The sequence below is a fragment of the Spermophilus citellus genome (assembly GCF_964194105.1).
Source record: "Spermophilus citellus genome assembly, chromosome: 16".
Classification (NCBI taxonomy): domain Eukaryota; kingdom Metazoa; phylum Chordata; class Mammalia; order Rodentia; family Sciuridae; genus Spermophilus; species Spermophilus citellus.
This window is the reverse complement of record NC_138196.1, coordinates 59,938,064-59,952,630: the sequence shown is the minus strand read 5'-3', so window position 1 is coordinate 59,952,630 and position 14,567 is coordinate 59,938,064. Positions and strand designations below refer to the sequence as shown.

The 14,567-nt window shown below is 31.5% G+C and overlaps 1 protein-coding gene across 1 annotated transcript in view; it reads left to right on the top strand.

Annotated features, from left to right (window-relative positions):
• Positions 1–14,567, top strand: part of WDR17 (WD repeat domain 17) — a 94,196-nt gene that overhangs the window by 72,082 nt on the left and 7,547 nt on the right. Inside the window, exons 18-23 of the mRNA XM_081269434.1 lie at positions 1,681–1,745; positions 5,413–5,545; positions 6,010–6,101; positions 7,170–7,269; positions 8,186–8,325; positions 11,825–11,936. Of these exons, the coding sequence (XP_081125560.1) occupies positions 1,681–1,745; positions 5,413–5,545; positions 6,010–6,101; positions 7,170–7,269; positions 8,186–8,325; positions 11,825–11,936 (642 nt within the window). The remainder of the gene's footprint in view (positions 1–1,680; positions 1,746–5,412; positions 5,546–6,009; positions 6,102–7,169; positions 7,270–8,185; positions 8,326–11,824; positions 11,937–14,567) is intronic.

The window sequence follows — 14,567 nt, the reverse complement described above, 5'->3', positions numbered from 1 at the left end:
AATAATATTTTTAATATTATTGAAAAGGCATTACACATTTAATGTGTTTAATAATTTAGAGTAATGTAAAAATTTTATTATCACATAAAAAAGTAACTTTTGAATCAAATCTTTAACAGCACATTACTAAGAAGAAAAGTCTATCAAAAGGAGAAAAGGAATGAATGAGTTTTGGTAGAACAGTATAATTCTTTACTTTTCCAAGTTGTGTGTTTGTGTGTGTGTGTATAATTTTACACTATCTTAACTCAAAAACTTTCTAAATTAGGTATCTCTTAAGAAGCTTAATAATTTATTGTTATACAGATTCACTGATGGACTTAAGATTCATAGAACTGTTTATAGTTTTTTTTTAGAAATATGGGTGTGCTTATAACTGTTTATAATCACCTCCTCAAGAATAATTTCTATTTCAATAAGCTTAAAACTATGGGTGAAGAAAACATTTCATCTTTTCACTTTTATTTTTATTTTGTTATTGTTCTTTCAAGTTATACATGACAGTAGACTATATTTTGACATAATTATACAAACATGGAGTTCATCTTATTCTAATTTGGAGCCCAGTCTTTTGTTTGTACATGATGTGGAGATTCACTGTGGTGTAGTCATATAGGTACATAGGAAGATTAAATGAGATTGACTCCACTGTCTTTCCTATTCCTGTGCCCCCTCCCTTCCCTTCATTCCCCTTTGTCTAATCCACTGAATTTCTATTCTTCCTCTACCCCTCACTGTGTGTTAGTATCCACATATCAGAGATAACTGATATGTTTTTATTGAAAGAGCTTGGTGGATTCAAAGTCAATAATCTACATTCCAACATTTTTCTTCCACTTCCCCTACTATAATAAATACATTTCTCATAAAACTTATTATAGGGTACCTTTCAGGTAACATGATTTTAAATATGTATTTTCAGAAATGAACTATTTAAAAGTCAATGCTATTTTAAGTTAATTACCAATTTTTAAGGCTTCATTGCAGTAGAACCCCATTATTTTGGAAGGCCTTAATTAAGTGAAAATTTTGATTCATGTAGTGATGTTTCAGTATATTTTCTCTTCATCTCCTTTTAGAACTTGAATTCAGAAAATTTCATATTTCCGAATTAGTCATAATTGGCCTTAACTGAATAATGAGCTCCTCAATAGCAGTCTAGTTTTTAAAATAAGACAAACATTATTGATTATAAAGATAGAAATGAGAATAAATTTTATAAAGTGAGTATGAAACAAATAAAGAGAAGTAAATGGTATATTTCCTCAATCAAATAATGTTAAAATTAAAAATTTCAGTATTATTTTGAATATAACCACCATAGAACAAATTATTTTGGTGTTGTGTTAGAGTATGAGTTCCAGTATTTTCTATACACCTTAGTTACTATCTTTTCATCCCCTTCCTGTCTCTATTTTGCTTCTTCTAGCCCTCCTTCCCTCTTTCTCTGTCTCTAGGTTTGTGATTGGATTTTCCCTGTTAAATATTAAAATTTCACAGATTTTATTTTATAACATGGTAATATTTAGTCTGTGTGGAATGCATTAAATAGAATACAAAAATATTCCTGAAAATTCAAGAACTCTAAAAGTTCTGTATTATAATATGAATTCATTTAAAACCCTGATATAAGTATAATCAAAATAGGTATGTTTTTATCCTTCTTGCCTGTGATCCTAGTGGGACAAAGCCTTGTCAATTGCACCAGGGGTCTCTCTGAAATACTGGAAGAAGTTAATGCAGAGGTAAGACCAACTGTCTGCATCCAAGTAGATGTTTTAAAATCATATGCTAAAATAGAAGCAATATGTAAATGTGGTAGTGTCTTTTGAGATTTTTCTTAAGTTGTCTTATTTAATATATGAATTTTTCTATCTACTTATAAAAGATTAATAAATTGGTTACAAATCATTCTGATATTCTTATATTTGTCCTTTCCTCTGATGAAGACAGAAGACAAATTTCCCCATATAAATGAAGGCAAAGACAAACCAGAAAACATGCTTACTGATTAATATCACTATTGAAATATAAGTAAAAAGATTTTCTGAGGGCTATCAACTTAATATTCTGTTATTTGTAGAATCTAATCTACAGTCTAGTAGGAGACATTGAATTCTGCCATTTTTTCTTGGGTATAAGGGAGGTACTGATGATAGAGAATGGATTGACCACTGAGAAAACGTACCTAAATGTCCTTGTTTTAGAATGCTATAAACCAACAAGATTTTTTCTCAGGTGGATCCATTTCCTAGGGTTGCTGTAACAACCCTAGGAAATGGATCCACCTGAGAATCTGCCACAAACTGGATGGCATTAAAATAGTAGAAATGTGTCCTTCATGGTTCTGGAGGTAAAAAGTCCATAATCAATTTGTTGGCAAAATTGGTTACAACTGGAAGCTCTGGGGAAGAATCAGTTCTTTGCTTCTCTCCTAACTTCTGGTAGCTACCACCAATCTTCAGTTCCTCATGGTTTATAGCTTTAAAACCAGTCAAAGGATAAGCATGAAATCCAGAAGGATTTACATATTTCCCTGGGAAAGTAGACTGTTCCTCAGCACCTGCTGCCCCAAAAGAAAGCTAAGCAATAGGCTGACTCTCATTTTCAGACCACAGGCTCCCAGAATCACAGATATTTATAGATTTCTCTACCCTCAAAACACACTTGCAAAAGTTACTGCTCCCACTGACTCATTAATAAAGTCTAGACAGCAGCAGAGACTTATTTCATAAAACACTGTTTCAACCTCAGCAAAAGCTTAATTTTATGCCATTTAGAATCTAAAAGGGTGTTAAGATAGCTAGAGTACAGAAGCCAGCATTGGGCGTGGTGCCAAGTGAAAGAGAAAAGGTAGTTAGGAGCTAAATGTTTGGGGGTTTTGTAACATGTTAAGCTTTTTCTTTTTTTTTTTCTTTCTTTTTTATCCTATGAGCAACTGAAGACATTAAAAACTTTAAACAGAGTAGAAAGTGACCTGATCAGAATTTCATTTTGAAAGTTCACACAGGCTAAACTATCAAGAACAGATTAGAGAAGGTCAATAACAAATATGAGGAGACATTGAAGAGCATGAGAACAATAATGTCAGGAGACAACAGTGGCACAGTTAAATGGTAATGGGGGAGAAAAGTGGAAAAAATTGACATACATAGGATTTAAAATTAGCTGGACTTGGTAATAGTGGTGAGGAAGGTGTCACAAATAATTCCTCAGTTTTAGGTTTTGAAACACTGTTGCTATTCACTGGGATTTCAAAACAAAAAACCAACAACCCCAAAAAAGTGAAAATTAGGAGATTATTTCATTCAAAGGAGACATAAGATCCTTAACCAACCCAGATGCCCCTCAATAGATGAATGGATAAAAAAATGTGGCATCTATACACAATGGAGTACTATGCAGCAATAAAAAATGACAAAATCATAGAATTTGCAGGGAAATGGACGGCACTAGAGCAGATTATGCTTAGTGAAGCTAGCCAATCCCTAAAAAACAAATACCAAATGTCTTCTTTGATATAATGAGAGCAAATATGAACAGAGCAGGGAGGAAGAGTGGGAAGAAAAGAGTAACATTAATCAGTGACATGAGATGGGAGGGAAAGGGAGAGATGAGGAAAATTGCATGGAAATGAAGGGAGACCCTCATTGCTATACAAAATTACATATAAGAGGTTGTGAGGGGAATGGGAAAATAAACAAGGAGAGAAATGAATTACAGTAGATGGGGTAGAGAGAGAAGAAGGGAGGGGAGGGGAGGGGGGATAGTAGGGGATAGGTAAGGTAGCAGAATACAACAATTACTAATAGGGCATTATGTAAAATTGTGGATGTGTAACTGATGTGATTCTGCAATCTGCATTTGGGGTAAAATTGGGGGTTCATAACCCACTTCAATCTAATGTATGAAGTATGATATGTCAAGAGCTTTGTAATGTTGTGAACAACCAATAAAAATTATATAAAAAAAAGATCCTTAGTTCTCTTTGGACATGATGAGTTATAGATTCCTTTGTGATTTTAATAGGAATGTCAAATAGATAATCTTGACTCCGTAACTCAGAGTAAATCTGTACAAATGGAAGGTATCCTTAACCTTAAGAGCTGCTTGGCCAGAAAGGAGACTGAGACAAGATTAGAAGGGGCTAAGGGAGGCAATGGGAGGGAGGAGAGGTTGCAGATGGGAATACAGACAACGCTTCCAATTGTGTTTCATTGATCTTCACCAGCAAACACCCGATTTTTTTTCTGTTCTTTACTCCAAATAATGGGCATAAAAGGATCTCCCCACAAATCCTGAGGTTTATATTTTATAGATCCAGCCCATTCAGGCCAGTCACATAGAGAGTTTGATTGGAATTCTCTTGACTCTGCTTCCAAAATGTCCAGGAGAGTAGAGTGTTTTCTAAACATCTACTATGAGGAAATCAGGATGAGAAGTAAAGGCTGTTGAGGAGTACCTAGTTGAGTCTATGAACTAGAGATGGTTAACTGGAAGTTAGATGAACAATATGAAAATTAGCTTCTCTATCAACCTAAAGATTAGAAGTTAAACTTCAGCATATTTCAAATGCCAACATAAATTAAATATGCCAGGTTAGTCTGGAACAAAACTTGAGTTAAATTTAGGATAGAATGAACTAGATTGATCATTGAGAAAATATTTAGGACTCAGGGAGACAGACAGTGATGAGTACGGAAATACAGATATACAGAAACAGATACATGTATACCATTCAGTATCCAGAATCTTGATCCCTGTTTTCCCCTCATATGTCTGGAATATTAATTTATCTTTAAAGATCTTTGCTTAGGTTACTTACAATATTTTGCATTTTATTATCAATATTTATGTTCTTGTATTATCCTTTTTAATGATTTTTACACTACTTCAACTTAAGAGGCTCTCTGTTCATTGTTATTCTTACTAAAACACATAAAGATTCTGTTTTTAACTATGTAGAATCCACATATCTGATTAATCCAATTGAGAGTAAATATACAATCATTTCCATTTTACAACTTGCTTTCAAATACATTTTTCATTTTAGTAAATAATTAAAATATAATGAAAATGTAGTGTTATAAGGCTAAATATATATCTGTAGTATTATCTTATATAACTTTTATGTCTTCTATATGTGAATTCATTATAAAATCTATTTCTTTAAATGATGTCCCCAAAAGCTTTATGAAATTTGCTACAAATTTTAGACATGCTTTCAGAAAATATCAGTCCAACTGAAAACCTTGAAATTAATAATTTGCTTTAATTTAATATAGTATAATAAAAATTTTATCTTGAAATTAATAATTTGCTTTAATTTAATATAGTATAATAAAAATTTTATCTTGAAATTAATAATTTGCTTTAATTTAATATAGTATAATAAAAATTTTATTTTATTAGGAGAGCTGACCAATTAATCCAGGAAGATAAGGATGATGTCATTCCTTACTGCATAGCCACTGGTGATGTGAGAAAGCTAGTAAATTTTTTTATGTCAAGAGGTCAGCTTAAAGAAGCTCTGCTTGTTGCACAGGTAAAACCACATAAATATAGCAGCCACATACTTTGGTGGGTGGGTATGAGGAATGGAGAATATTGCTCTCATAGGCAAGTGGTTGACAGTCATAGATAGCTTGGTTTCAACCCACCTCCCCAGCCTTCTGCTTCAACATTTTTATCATACTATCTTTGCTGTGGTCATACTGAACTTATTTTAGATTTTTAAATAGGCAAGCATCTCAGAACTCTGAACTTTTCACATGCTGTTCTCTGTGATATACCATGTATTTGAACAACTTTTCTTTAGTAATCATTTACTTGAAGCTTCAAGTTGATATTCACAGTGGAGTTACATTTTATTTATTTTCAAATTCTAAGGTTCTTTCCAAATCTCATAAACTTTCACTATGATTTAAATGTAATTTGCTGCAAACAATATTTTTAAATTTGTCAGTTATATAGCTAACGATTAATTAAAAGTTTAATTAAACCCCCTAGGCTGCATGCGAGGGGAATATGCAAAACTTGCATGTTTCTACACCTAAAGGAGCTTCATATTCTGATGATATCTACAAGGAAGGCTTTGATGAGTAAGTGATTTACTCTTTATTTTGGGTCAGAATTTTTTTATAGTTGGTTTTCTTTAGAAGTTTTTGAGGTTATGTAGCACATCCTTCTCTGAGGACTTGCTGCCTTATGATCAACTGCATTTCTCAACATGGAGTTCCATGACAGCCTTCATCCCTGGATAATTAAGAAAATGTCAGGCATGTAGACACAATCTGCATGCATTTTATGTAACTTCCAGAAAAGTAGCATGCATTTCAGGAGAGAGAGAGAGAGAGAGAGCAATTAAAGCACCTAAATACTTAAAAAACTGATTGAACATGTTGGGGAGGACAAGGTAGTAAAATAAGGTATGCTGTTTTTTGATGATTCACTGTAAAGTGAGTATATGTAATATCCCCATAGTGTCTATAATCCTATGACACCAGTATTAGTGTGTAGAATTGAATAATACTTATTCCTCTTTTAAGTAGGATGTCCATACAGTTGGTTATATTATAAAAGAAGCAGAAATTAGAATTTTTCACCCTTAGTCTGTCTTTCCCACCCTCTCTATTGGTGCCTATTATGGACCTCAACAATAAGATACTTAAACTTTTCAGACACTCAGAAACTACAGAAGGATCGTGAAATGTTAATAAGTAGTAATGTGCTGGGAGTCATATAGTCATTCCTGGATCTTTGCTCCTATTCTCTGCCATTTTTAAACTTGGCATTTTAAGACCTGACATAACACAAGTCATATCTTGGGCATCACCTAAATTTTGAAAAAAAATAATTTCAACCTGTGATTCTTCTAATGTTAAACATTATACATGCAAGTCATAATTTACCCATTAGAGAAAGGAAGCTTTAAAAATCAGGCTTTTCTTCTTAGAGTTTAGGTGCTGAGGCTGGAGAGGACTATCAGAGTATATATTTGGAGAGACTGCTTTCCTGAATTTTTTCCTAAATAAGGTTTAGACCTAAATCAAGGATGTCAAATTAAAACCTGTTTGGTCCCTTAATCCCCATTTGAAAAGGACATTATTCACACTTATGATGGAATTCTTGTATTAATAAAAAATATTTCTTTTTTTCTTTCATTCTAGACTCCTCCACAAAGTCAGTAAAGAACTGGCAGAATGGTATTTTCAGGATGGTCGAGCAGTACTAGCTGCATGTTGCCATCTAGCTGTAGATAATATTGAGGTACAACATTTCAAATTGGTGCTTGTGATTGAAAACCTCATTAGATGTGTCATGGTGTTTGAGGGGTGACTTCTACATAAATTCTGGTTTGCATGCTTCCAAACCTGAGTGATTACTTGCCAAATTAGCACACACAAATGCTGCAGACTATGAGATCTCTTGATTAATTTTTAAAACATGGTATGTATTTTCACAATCTTGCTTTAAATAATTCATCATAGGTGAGAATTGATAAGTCTGATGAAGGAAAAAAATCACTAGACATGGAATTCAAGGATCTTAGTTCTGTTTCTAACACAAATTGACTTTGATCAGATCACTTAATCTCTCAGAATCTCAGATGTCCTCAGCCCCCAAATGAAAAACTGTAACTACCTTACATATTTCACTTGTAGTTATTAGGATTATGAGAACTGATACAAACTAAAGCACTTGTTTTTAAGTATACTTTTATATGTTCATCACAAATTTTATTTTTAAGGCACATTACACTTGACCCATTCACGTAAAAAGGAAAATACAGAGGTTCTATTTTGCACTTATCCTTAGATATACTGGCTTTAGGGAATGATTTAATATTATTGTACAATCTTGTAGAAACTTTTCAAATTTATATTTTTTTCTGAAAAACTGAAGGATGTGTTGAGGATATTGCCGAGTATTATTAAATGCAAAAATAAAAGCAAGAATTCTAAAGTCTTCAATTCTGACCTGGTCAATTTCTCATATGTCTCATTATCAATATTTTTCATTTGAAAATTGCAATTACTCTTACTGTACAGGAATATAACAATACTTTATAAGAATAATTGATTTATAGGTTAATACTACTTTATCTACTTTATGAGCTTGGAGGGGAATGATGATCTTACCCAGCATCTATGCAACTGAAGAAATTATTTTCTTCTTGAGCAAGCTTGCTATGGCATACCTGATTCGTGGAAATGAACTGGAGTTGGCCATCTGTGTGGGAATGGTACTAGGAGAATCTGCAGCACCAGCAACTCACTATGCCCTAGAATTACTGGCAAGAAAATGCATGATGATTCCAATATGGTAAGAACTTCCAAATTGAAAGAATAATTTTATAGTGATTACATGCATTTTTGAAATATTATAAATTACATTTGTTATGTATTAGGACACTATATGATGATGGTACAGGTGAGAACTACCATGGTTATATAATGAAATCTACCATGACCCCTTCTGAAGTAGTCAGGTGTAGCTCCATAATGTTTCAAGCACCTCAAGAGTTAGGAGACAACAAATGTGCACTTCTTAAATTCATCAAGACCACACAATCCCACCTCTTAAAACTTTGCACATCTGTACCTATTCTTGTGAGATCTTGTATCCTAATGTAGGGAATGCAAATAAAGTTACTTTTCTAAGGGAAAACAATAAAAAAATATTGTTTTGATCAAGACTTAGAACAGGGCCTCTCCCTGAACTCTTGAAGTCCTCTTAAGAGATGGACCCAGGGAATTCCCAGGGGAAACCTGGAATTCTAGATTAAAGCAGTTCTTACTCAGATCTGCAGAGCCTTGTTCTTAGTTCAGGGAGTCCATCATTAGAAAGACACCTTTAGGAAAGATGGGACGCTATCTGTCATTCAATACAGTTTGTTGAGTAAAGATGACTTCAGAATTTTATCTTCTCTTTCAACAAAATACTTAGGACCTCAAGAAGTTTCCAAATGAACTTATTTATCATGACTAATTAACATGTTATACTGCTTATTGTGTGCCAAGCACTATGTTAAACACTTTTTGTGTCATAAATCATTAAGTCCTGTGAGGCAAGTATTGGTTTGCCTGAGGTCTCGGTAAGTGGTAAAGCTGAGATTCAAAAGTACATAGACTGGCTCCAAAATGCGAGCTCTTAGCTACTACTGTATACCATCTCCTTCATCTGTGGCTGACTTGGTGTTGGGGGGCGGAGGAGAAAGCAAATTAAGAATCCCATGGTTATTCTAATTTTTATGCACATCTAATTTTTATGCACATCTTAGTGATGTAAGAACTCTCTTCCCCACCAAAATGTGGCAGTACCCCACCATCAACTTCACACTGAAGTGTATTTAATAATGACTATCCTTGGAGAGAATTAAATCTTTCTGTCAAGAATTATGTAGTTATTATGACTTGATTTAGATCTGTCCCAAAGCATAAGTTTACTCAAATTATTTCCTTACAAATAAGGCTGACTTTGTGCCAAAAGGCCTAATGAAATCTAATGAAATGGAATTAATATTTTAAAAGTTAAGGTAAAACATAGCAAATGCATATTATATTAAAAATATCCTTAGAATCTTTCAACTAGCTATATTTTTAATTTAAAAAATAAATTTCTATTGCCTTGTTTACTATCCCCCACCTCTTCCTTTATAAAGCTCTAGATATGTATAGAAACCAGGATAAAGTTCAAATTCTGAACTATGAGGTGCTGGTTAGGTTAATTTCCAGAAGAAATCTGTAATCTTCATGACTATTAATGAAGTCCACAGATTAAAAACAAATAAAAATAGCTGCATGACTTAAAGACAGTGCTCATAATTTTATAAACCAAAAACACCCCATGTTTTTTTACATTTACTGGTATAAATTTCCTTGATATTCACATATTTATAATATTCATGTTCATTATTTCCTTTTTAGCTTTCCATCTGTTGGATACAGGTATTAGTTTTATTTTTAAAGATTTTTATTTTTTTAAATTCTATACTGTTTTGAGTATTTAAGTACTATATCTATATTAAAAAATGCTCAATAACTATTTTCACTTTGCTTTATAGCATGCCTTTTTATGTATATAATTTATATAAAACCTAACTACCAAGTTAATAAAGAATAGCTCCTATAACCTAGGCACAAAATCATTCATGATACTTAAAATATGTACAGTAAATGAACCATACCTTTCTATAGTAACAAACGATAGCTACTTTAGCTAAAGAAAAAGAAAAAAGAAATACTGTTCTCATAGTGGCATTCAAGAGTTTATATAATTTGGTTGTTCTGTATCATTTTATACGTAAATATGTATATGCACAAGCACACGCCCCATCGCCCCCATCAATGTACTCAATTTTTAAAAAAATAGGGAAGTGAAGAATGAATAAAATTAGCTGGCCTTACTATAAATTTCTCTCTATTGATATAGAATTATACTCAAGAAATTCAAGATTTGTCTGAAGTTAGCAAGTTTAAGTATAGTTTTAGTACAGATACTTTATAGAGAAATAAAGTATATCATGGACATTATTTAAAACTGCTATAAAATTTTGGTATCACGAAATACATAAAGTCATTTGTACTCTCTAGTAATAACAGGTAAACTTATTTGGAACTTATAAAAACATTCAAAAATTTATCTCACTAATGGTAATAGAAATATTGTCAGTTTGGGAAACATGTTTAATTATGAAGTGGCTAGGGGAAAATAATACATAAAAACATTGTAATCTTTTACCAATTCTCCATTGACATGATATAGAAAAATATTTATTTGTGGAATTTTGAATTATTAAAATATTTTATATAGAATTTTATGGTACCCCACTAAAGTTTTTTATTCTAAAACCTTACAGTACGCCTAATTTGTTATCGTTCTAGTAGTTTGTGGTGTGTATATGTATGTGAACATTTTTTAAATTAACTTTTGTATTTGACATCAGAAATAGAAATCATTTCTATTTCTATTCTATACTCTGCATTCTTGATTAGGCAATAAATGACCAATGTATATTTTACTGAAGTCTTCAAAACAAAGATGAAGTCCCTGGTACCTAACTCTATAAATTCTTATTTGAAATATCCTCTATTTTAAATCATACATTATATATTAATTTGTTGACTTCTAAACATCTTAAATCAGCGAAAATTAGATGTTTTCTCAACTGTGATGCATGCAGACCAAAACTCCTCACCTAGTGATTTGAAAAACTGGTTTTATAGGCAATATTTTCAGTGTAATGCAGTGAAGCTCATAGCATTTTACATTTTTAAAACCCTTAAGTGTTTTATTCTGTTGATTAGATCTTTAACAAAAACTATATTTCTGTCTTCAATTTCTACTTAACGTTTAAGAAATATGCATTATACTAAAATGTCTAAGCTTATAATAACTAAGTATTCTATAGATTTCAGTGAACTGATAATAGATTTTCCATTGTTGGAAGGAAAATTGATGAGAGTTAGCTTTCACAAAATTTGCTTTATAATTTGCTCCAAAGAACATATTCAATACTACTTAATTTAGTTAGAAAATTATTCTGTAATAATAATATTGATTATAAATATGTAGGGACTTGTGTATATAAAGTTTAGATTTTTAAAATTTATTTAGTAATTTGATAATGCATTTATCCTTTATACTGTTTGTTTTCTGTAACCTACATTTAGAGGAGTTTCATGACCAATTGGGAAATTAATAGTTTATATAAATAGAAAAGCAAGGAAGGTTCATTATCTGAGTCTCCTACTATTGAAATCATTATATTATTTTTAGATCATTTACTCAATGACTTCATCCCCTTTTGTTACATGAACAGGAATTTGGCAGCTGATCTTCTCCTGATGATTCCTGATAATGAACTACATTTAGTAAAACTCTGTGCTTTCTACCCAGGGTCTATTGAAGAAATAAATGATATTCATGAGAAGGTATGGTGATGATTATAGTGTGTATTGCAGTGTGATAATTTAATAAATTTCAGGTTCAAGCAAATAGAAATACATGAAGAAAAACAAATATCCCTTTGAGATACTTTAAACTTCAAAATAATTATAACAAAAAGAAATAATATTTATTGAACTTCTGTTGTATGCTTATTACTGTTCTAAATTCTTACATATATTTGTATATTACTAAAGTCTCATGAAACCATGAAATAAGGAATATTATCCTATTTTGAAAAAAAAATAAACTCAGAAAAGGAAGGAACTTACCTAATAATTAAAAGTGTAGTGAGAACTTCAACTTCAGCAAGCCCAACTCCAAGTTCAAAGCCCTTTCCACTGTGTAACTTTGCATCTGAAGGTATGTGTACATTTTTTAAATAGACAATTCAAGATCTTTTCCAAATAAAATATAATGAAATTCATATGCATTATTCTAAAGTGCTTTAAAATGTTCATTTGCAGAACATAGAAATCTATATGCTAATATTATATATAAAACACCAAAAATGGTTAACAGTAGTAAAAAATGTTTATATAAGTCACAGTACCTTTCTGTGTTTCAGTGCTATTAATCTATTAAAACACCTATTTTTGTTGGTATGAGAAGATGGCTTTAAAATGTAGTTAAAGAGAAAAATCACAAAACTATCAATATGCCATATGATTTCATTTTTAAATAACCATGTGTATTACTTATAGAATACTTGAGAAATTTTATATCAATAAAATATTTTCTCATCATTAACTTTCAAAATAACTAAGTTCTTTTTTTACTTACTTGAGAACTAAGTTTTTTTTTTTTTCCGCTTACTTGACCCTTGAGTTTCCCCCCAGTGGGTGAATGGTCCCATTCATTCAACAATATATAATTATTGAGTATTGTTAATATAGATAGACCAAAAGTGTGTGTGAGTATGAGAGTTTGTGTGTGGTATCAGAGAAATCACTGGTGAAAGAATAAATGTCCAGAATTACCAGTAGTTTGTGGTATTATGGGAGATTTTAACTTATTTAAACACTTCACATTCTTTGAATTACTTTTTTTTTTAAAGAGAGAGAGAGAATTTTTAAATATTTTTTTTGTAGTTTTTGGTGGACACAATATCTTTATTTTATTTTTATGTGGTTCTGAGGATCGAACCCAGTGCCCCGCGCATGCCAGGCGAGCGCGCTACTGCTTGAGCCACATCCCCAGCCCCTGAATTACTTTTTAAAATAAGCTGTGCTTTTGCTTTTGCATTATTCAACTAAATGCTATTTTACGTTGAAATTAAAGTGTATGTGGAAGGAGGCAAGAGGGTTATTTTTTAATATATCTTACATTTATTGTGTAGTAGTTGGATGTATGCCAGCAGATATCCTCTGGGCAAGTGAGTAATATCAAGGATTGGAGAGGTTAAATGACTTAGATAAGTTTATGTAGATATAGTTTTATTTATTTTTAATTGACAAGTTGTATATGTTTATGGGTTCAAAGTGATATTTTGATTCATGTATGTACTGTGGAATAATCAAATCAAAATAATTAGCAATCACCTTGAATATTTATCATTTCTGTGTAGTAAGAAATTCTAATATCCTTTAATTATTTTGAAATTTTCAATATGTTGTTATTAAATATGATCCTCTTTTTGTGCAGTAGAACACCAGAACTTTTTGTGGGGGGTTCGGGAGCTGCTGGGGATTGAACTTCTAAGACCTTGTCCATGCAAGGCAAGCAATATACCAATTGAATTATATCCCCAGCCCCATAACTTATTTATATTATCTAATTGCAACTTTTACCATTGACCTTGATAATGGGAGAAAGGGTATTTACCTCACTTTCATCCCACATTCTAAAAGGATGTAACCACACTCTTAGTCTTTATTAGTAACTTTTTAGAAGGACTAGTGAATATTTGTAAAGGTGTTAATAACTCTAAACAATTTAAGAAGTAATATTAAAAACTATATTCAAACATTATGGTAACATATAATTTTATGAATTTTAAGATAGGACAAAAATATTCTTATTTAGCCAGGCACTATACCTAGCCCATATTAGTTGCTCAGTAAATTACTGGCAACTCATGAATAACGATGAGGAAGCAAGCAATATGTAAAGCTGTATATGTGACCGTCACCTTAATTCGTTTTTTTGCATTACTTTCTTAGATATTGAAAGATCTAAAATGTTCATTCTACCTAATTGTTAAAACAGTGAGAAATACATAACTATTGAATAAATGCATAAATAAACAAATAAATTGAAAAAGCATTAAACTATCAACGTTGCTTAGAAACAGACTTCAGCATTCTTAAGCTTGAAAAAATCATAAAAACATTGAAACTTGATATAAAAGGTAACGATCACTATTCATATTATGGTAGTAGAACAACTTAATTGAAGGTTATTTTAGCAAAAAAACAATAAGGAATGTAGTTTGGGGTATTTTTTTTTCTTTTTTCTGTATTTCATACATTCACAATTATCTATTTACAGCCCATTTTTCATAACTCTGAATATAAAGTATGTTCACGCCAAATTATGCCATTATACATAAGCTCTTATTTTTTTGCATTACAATTCTTAATATACCTTTATACCACAATTTATCATATCTCTGTTTG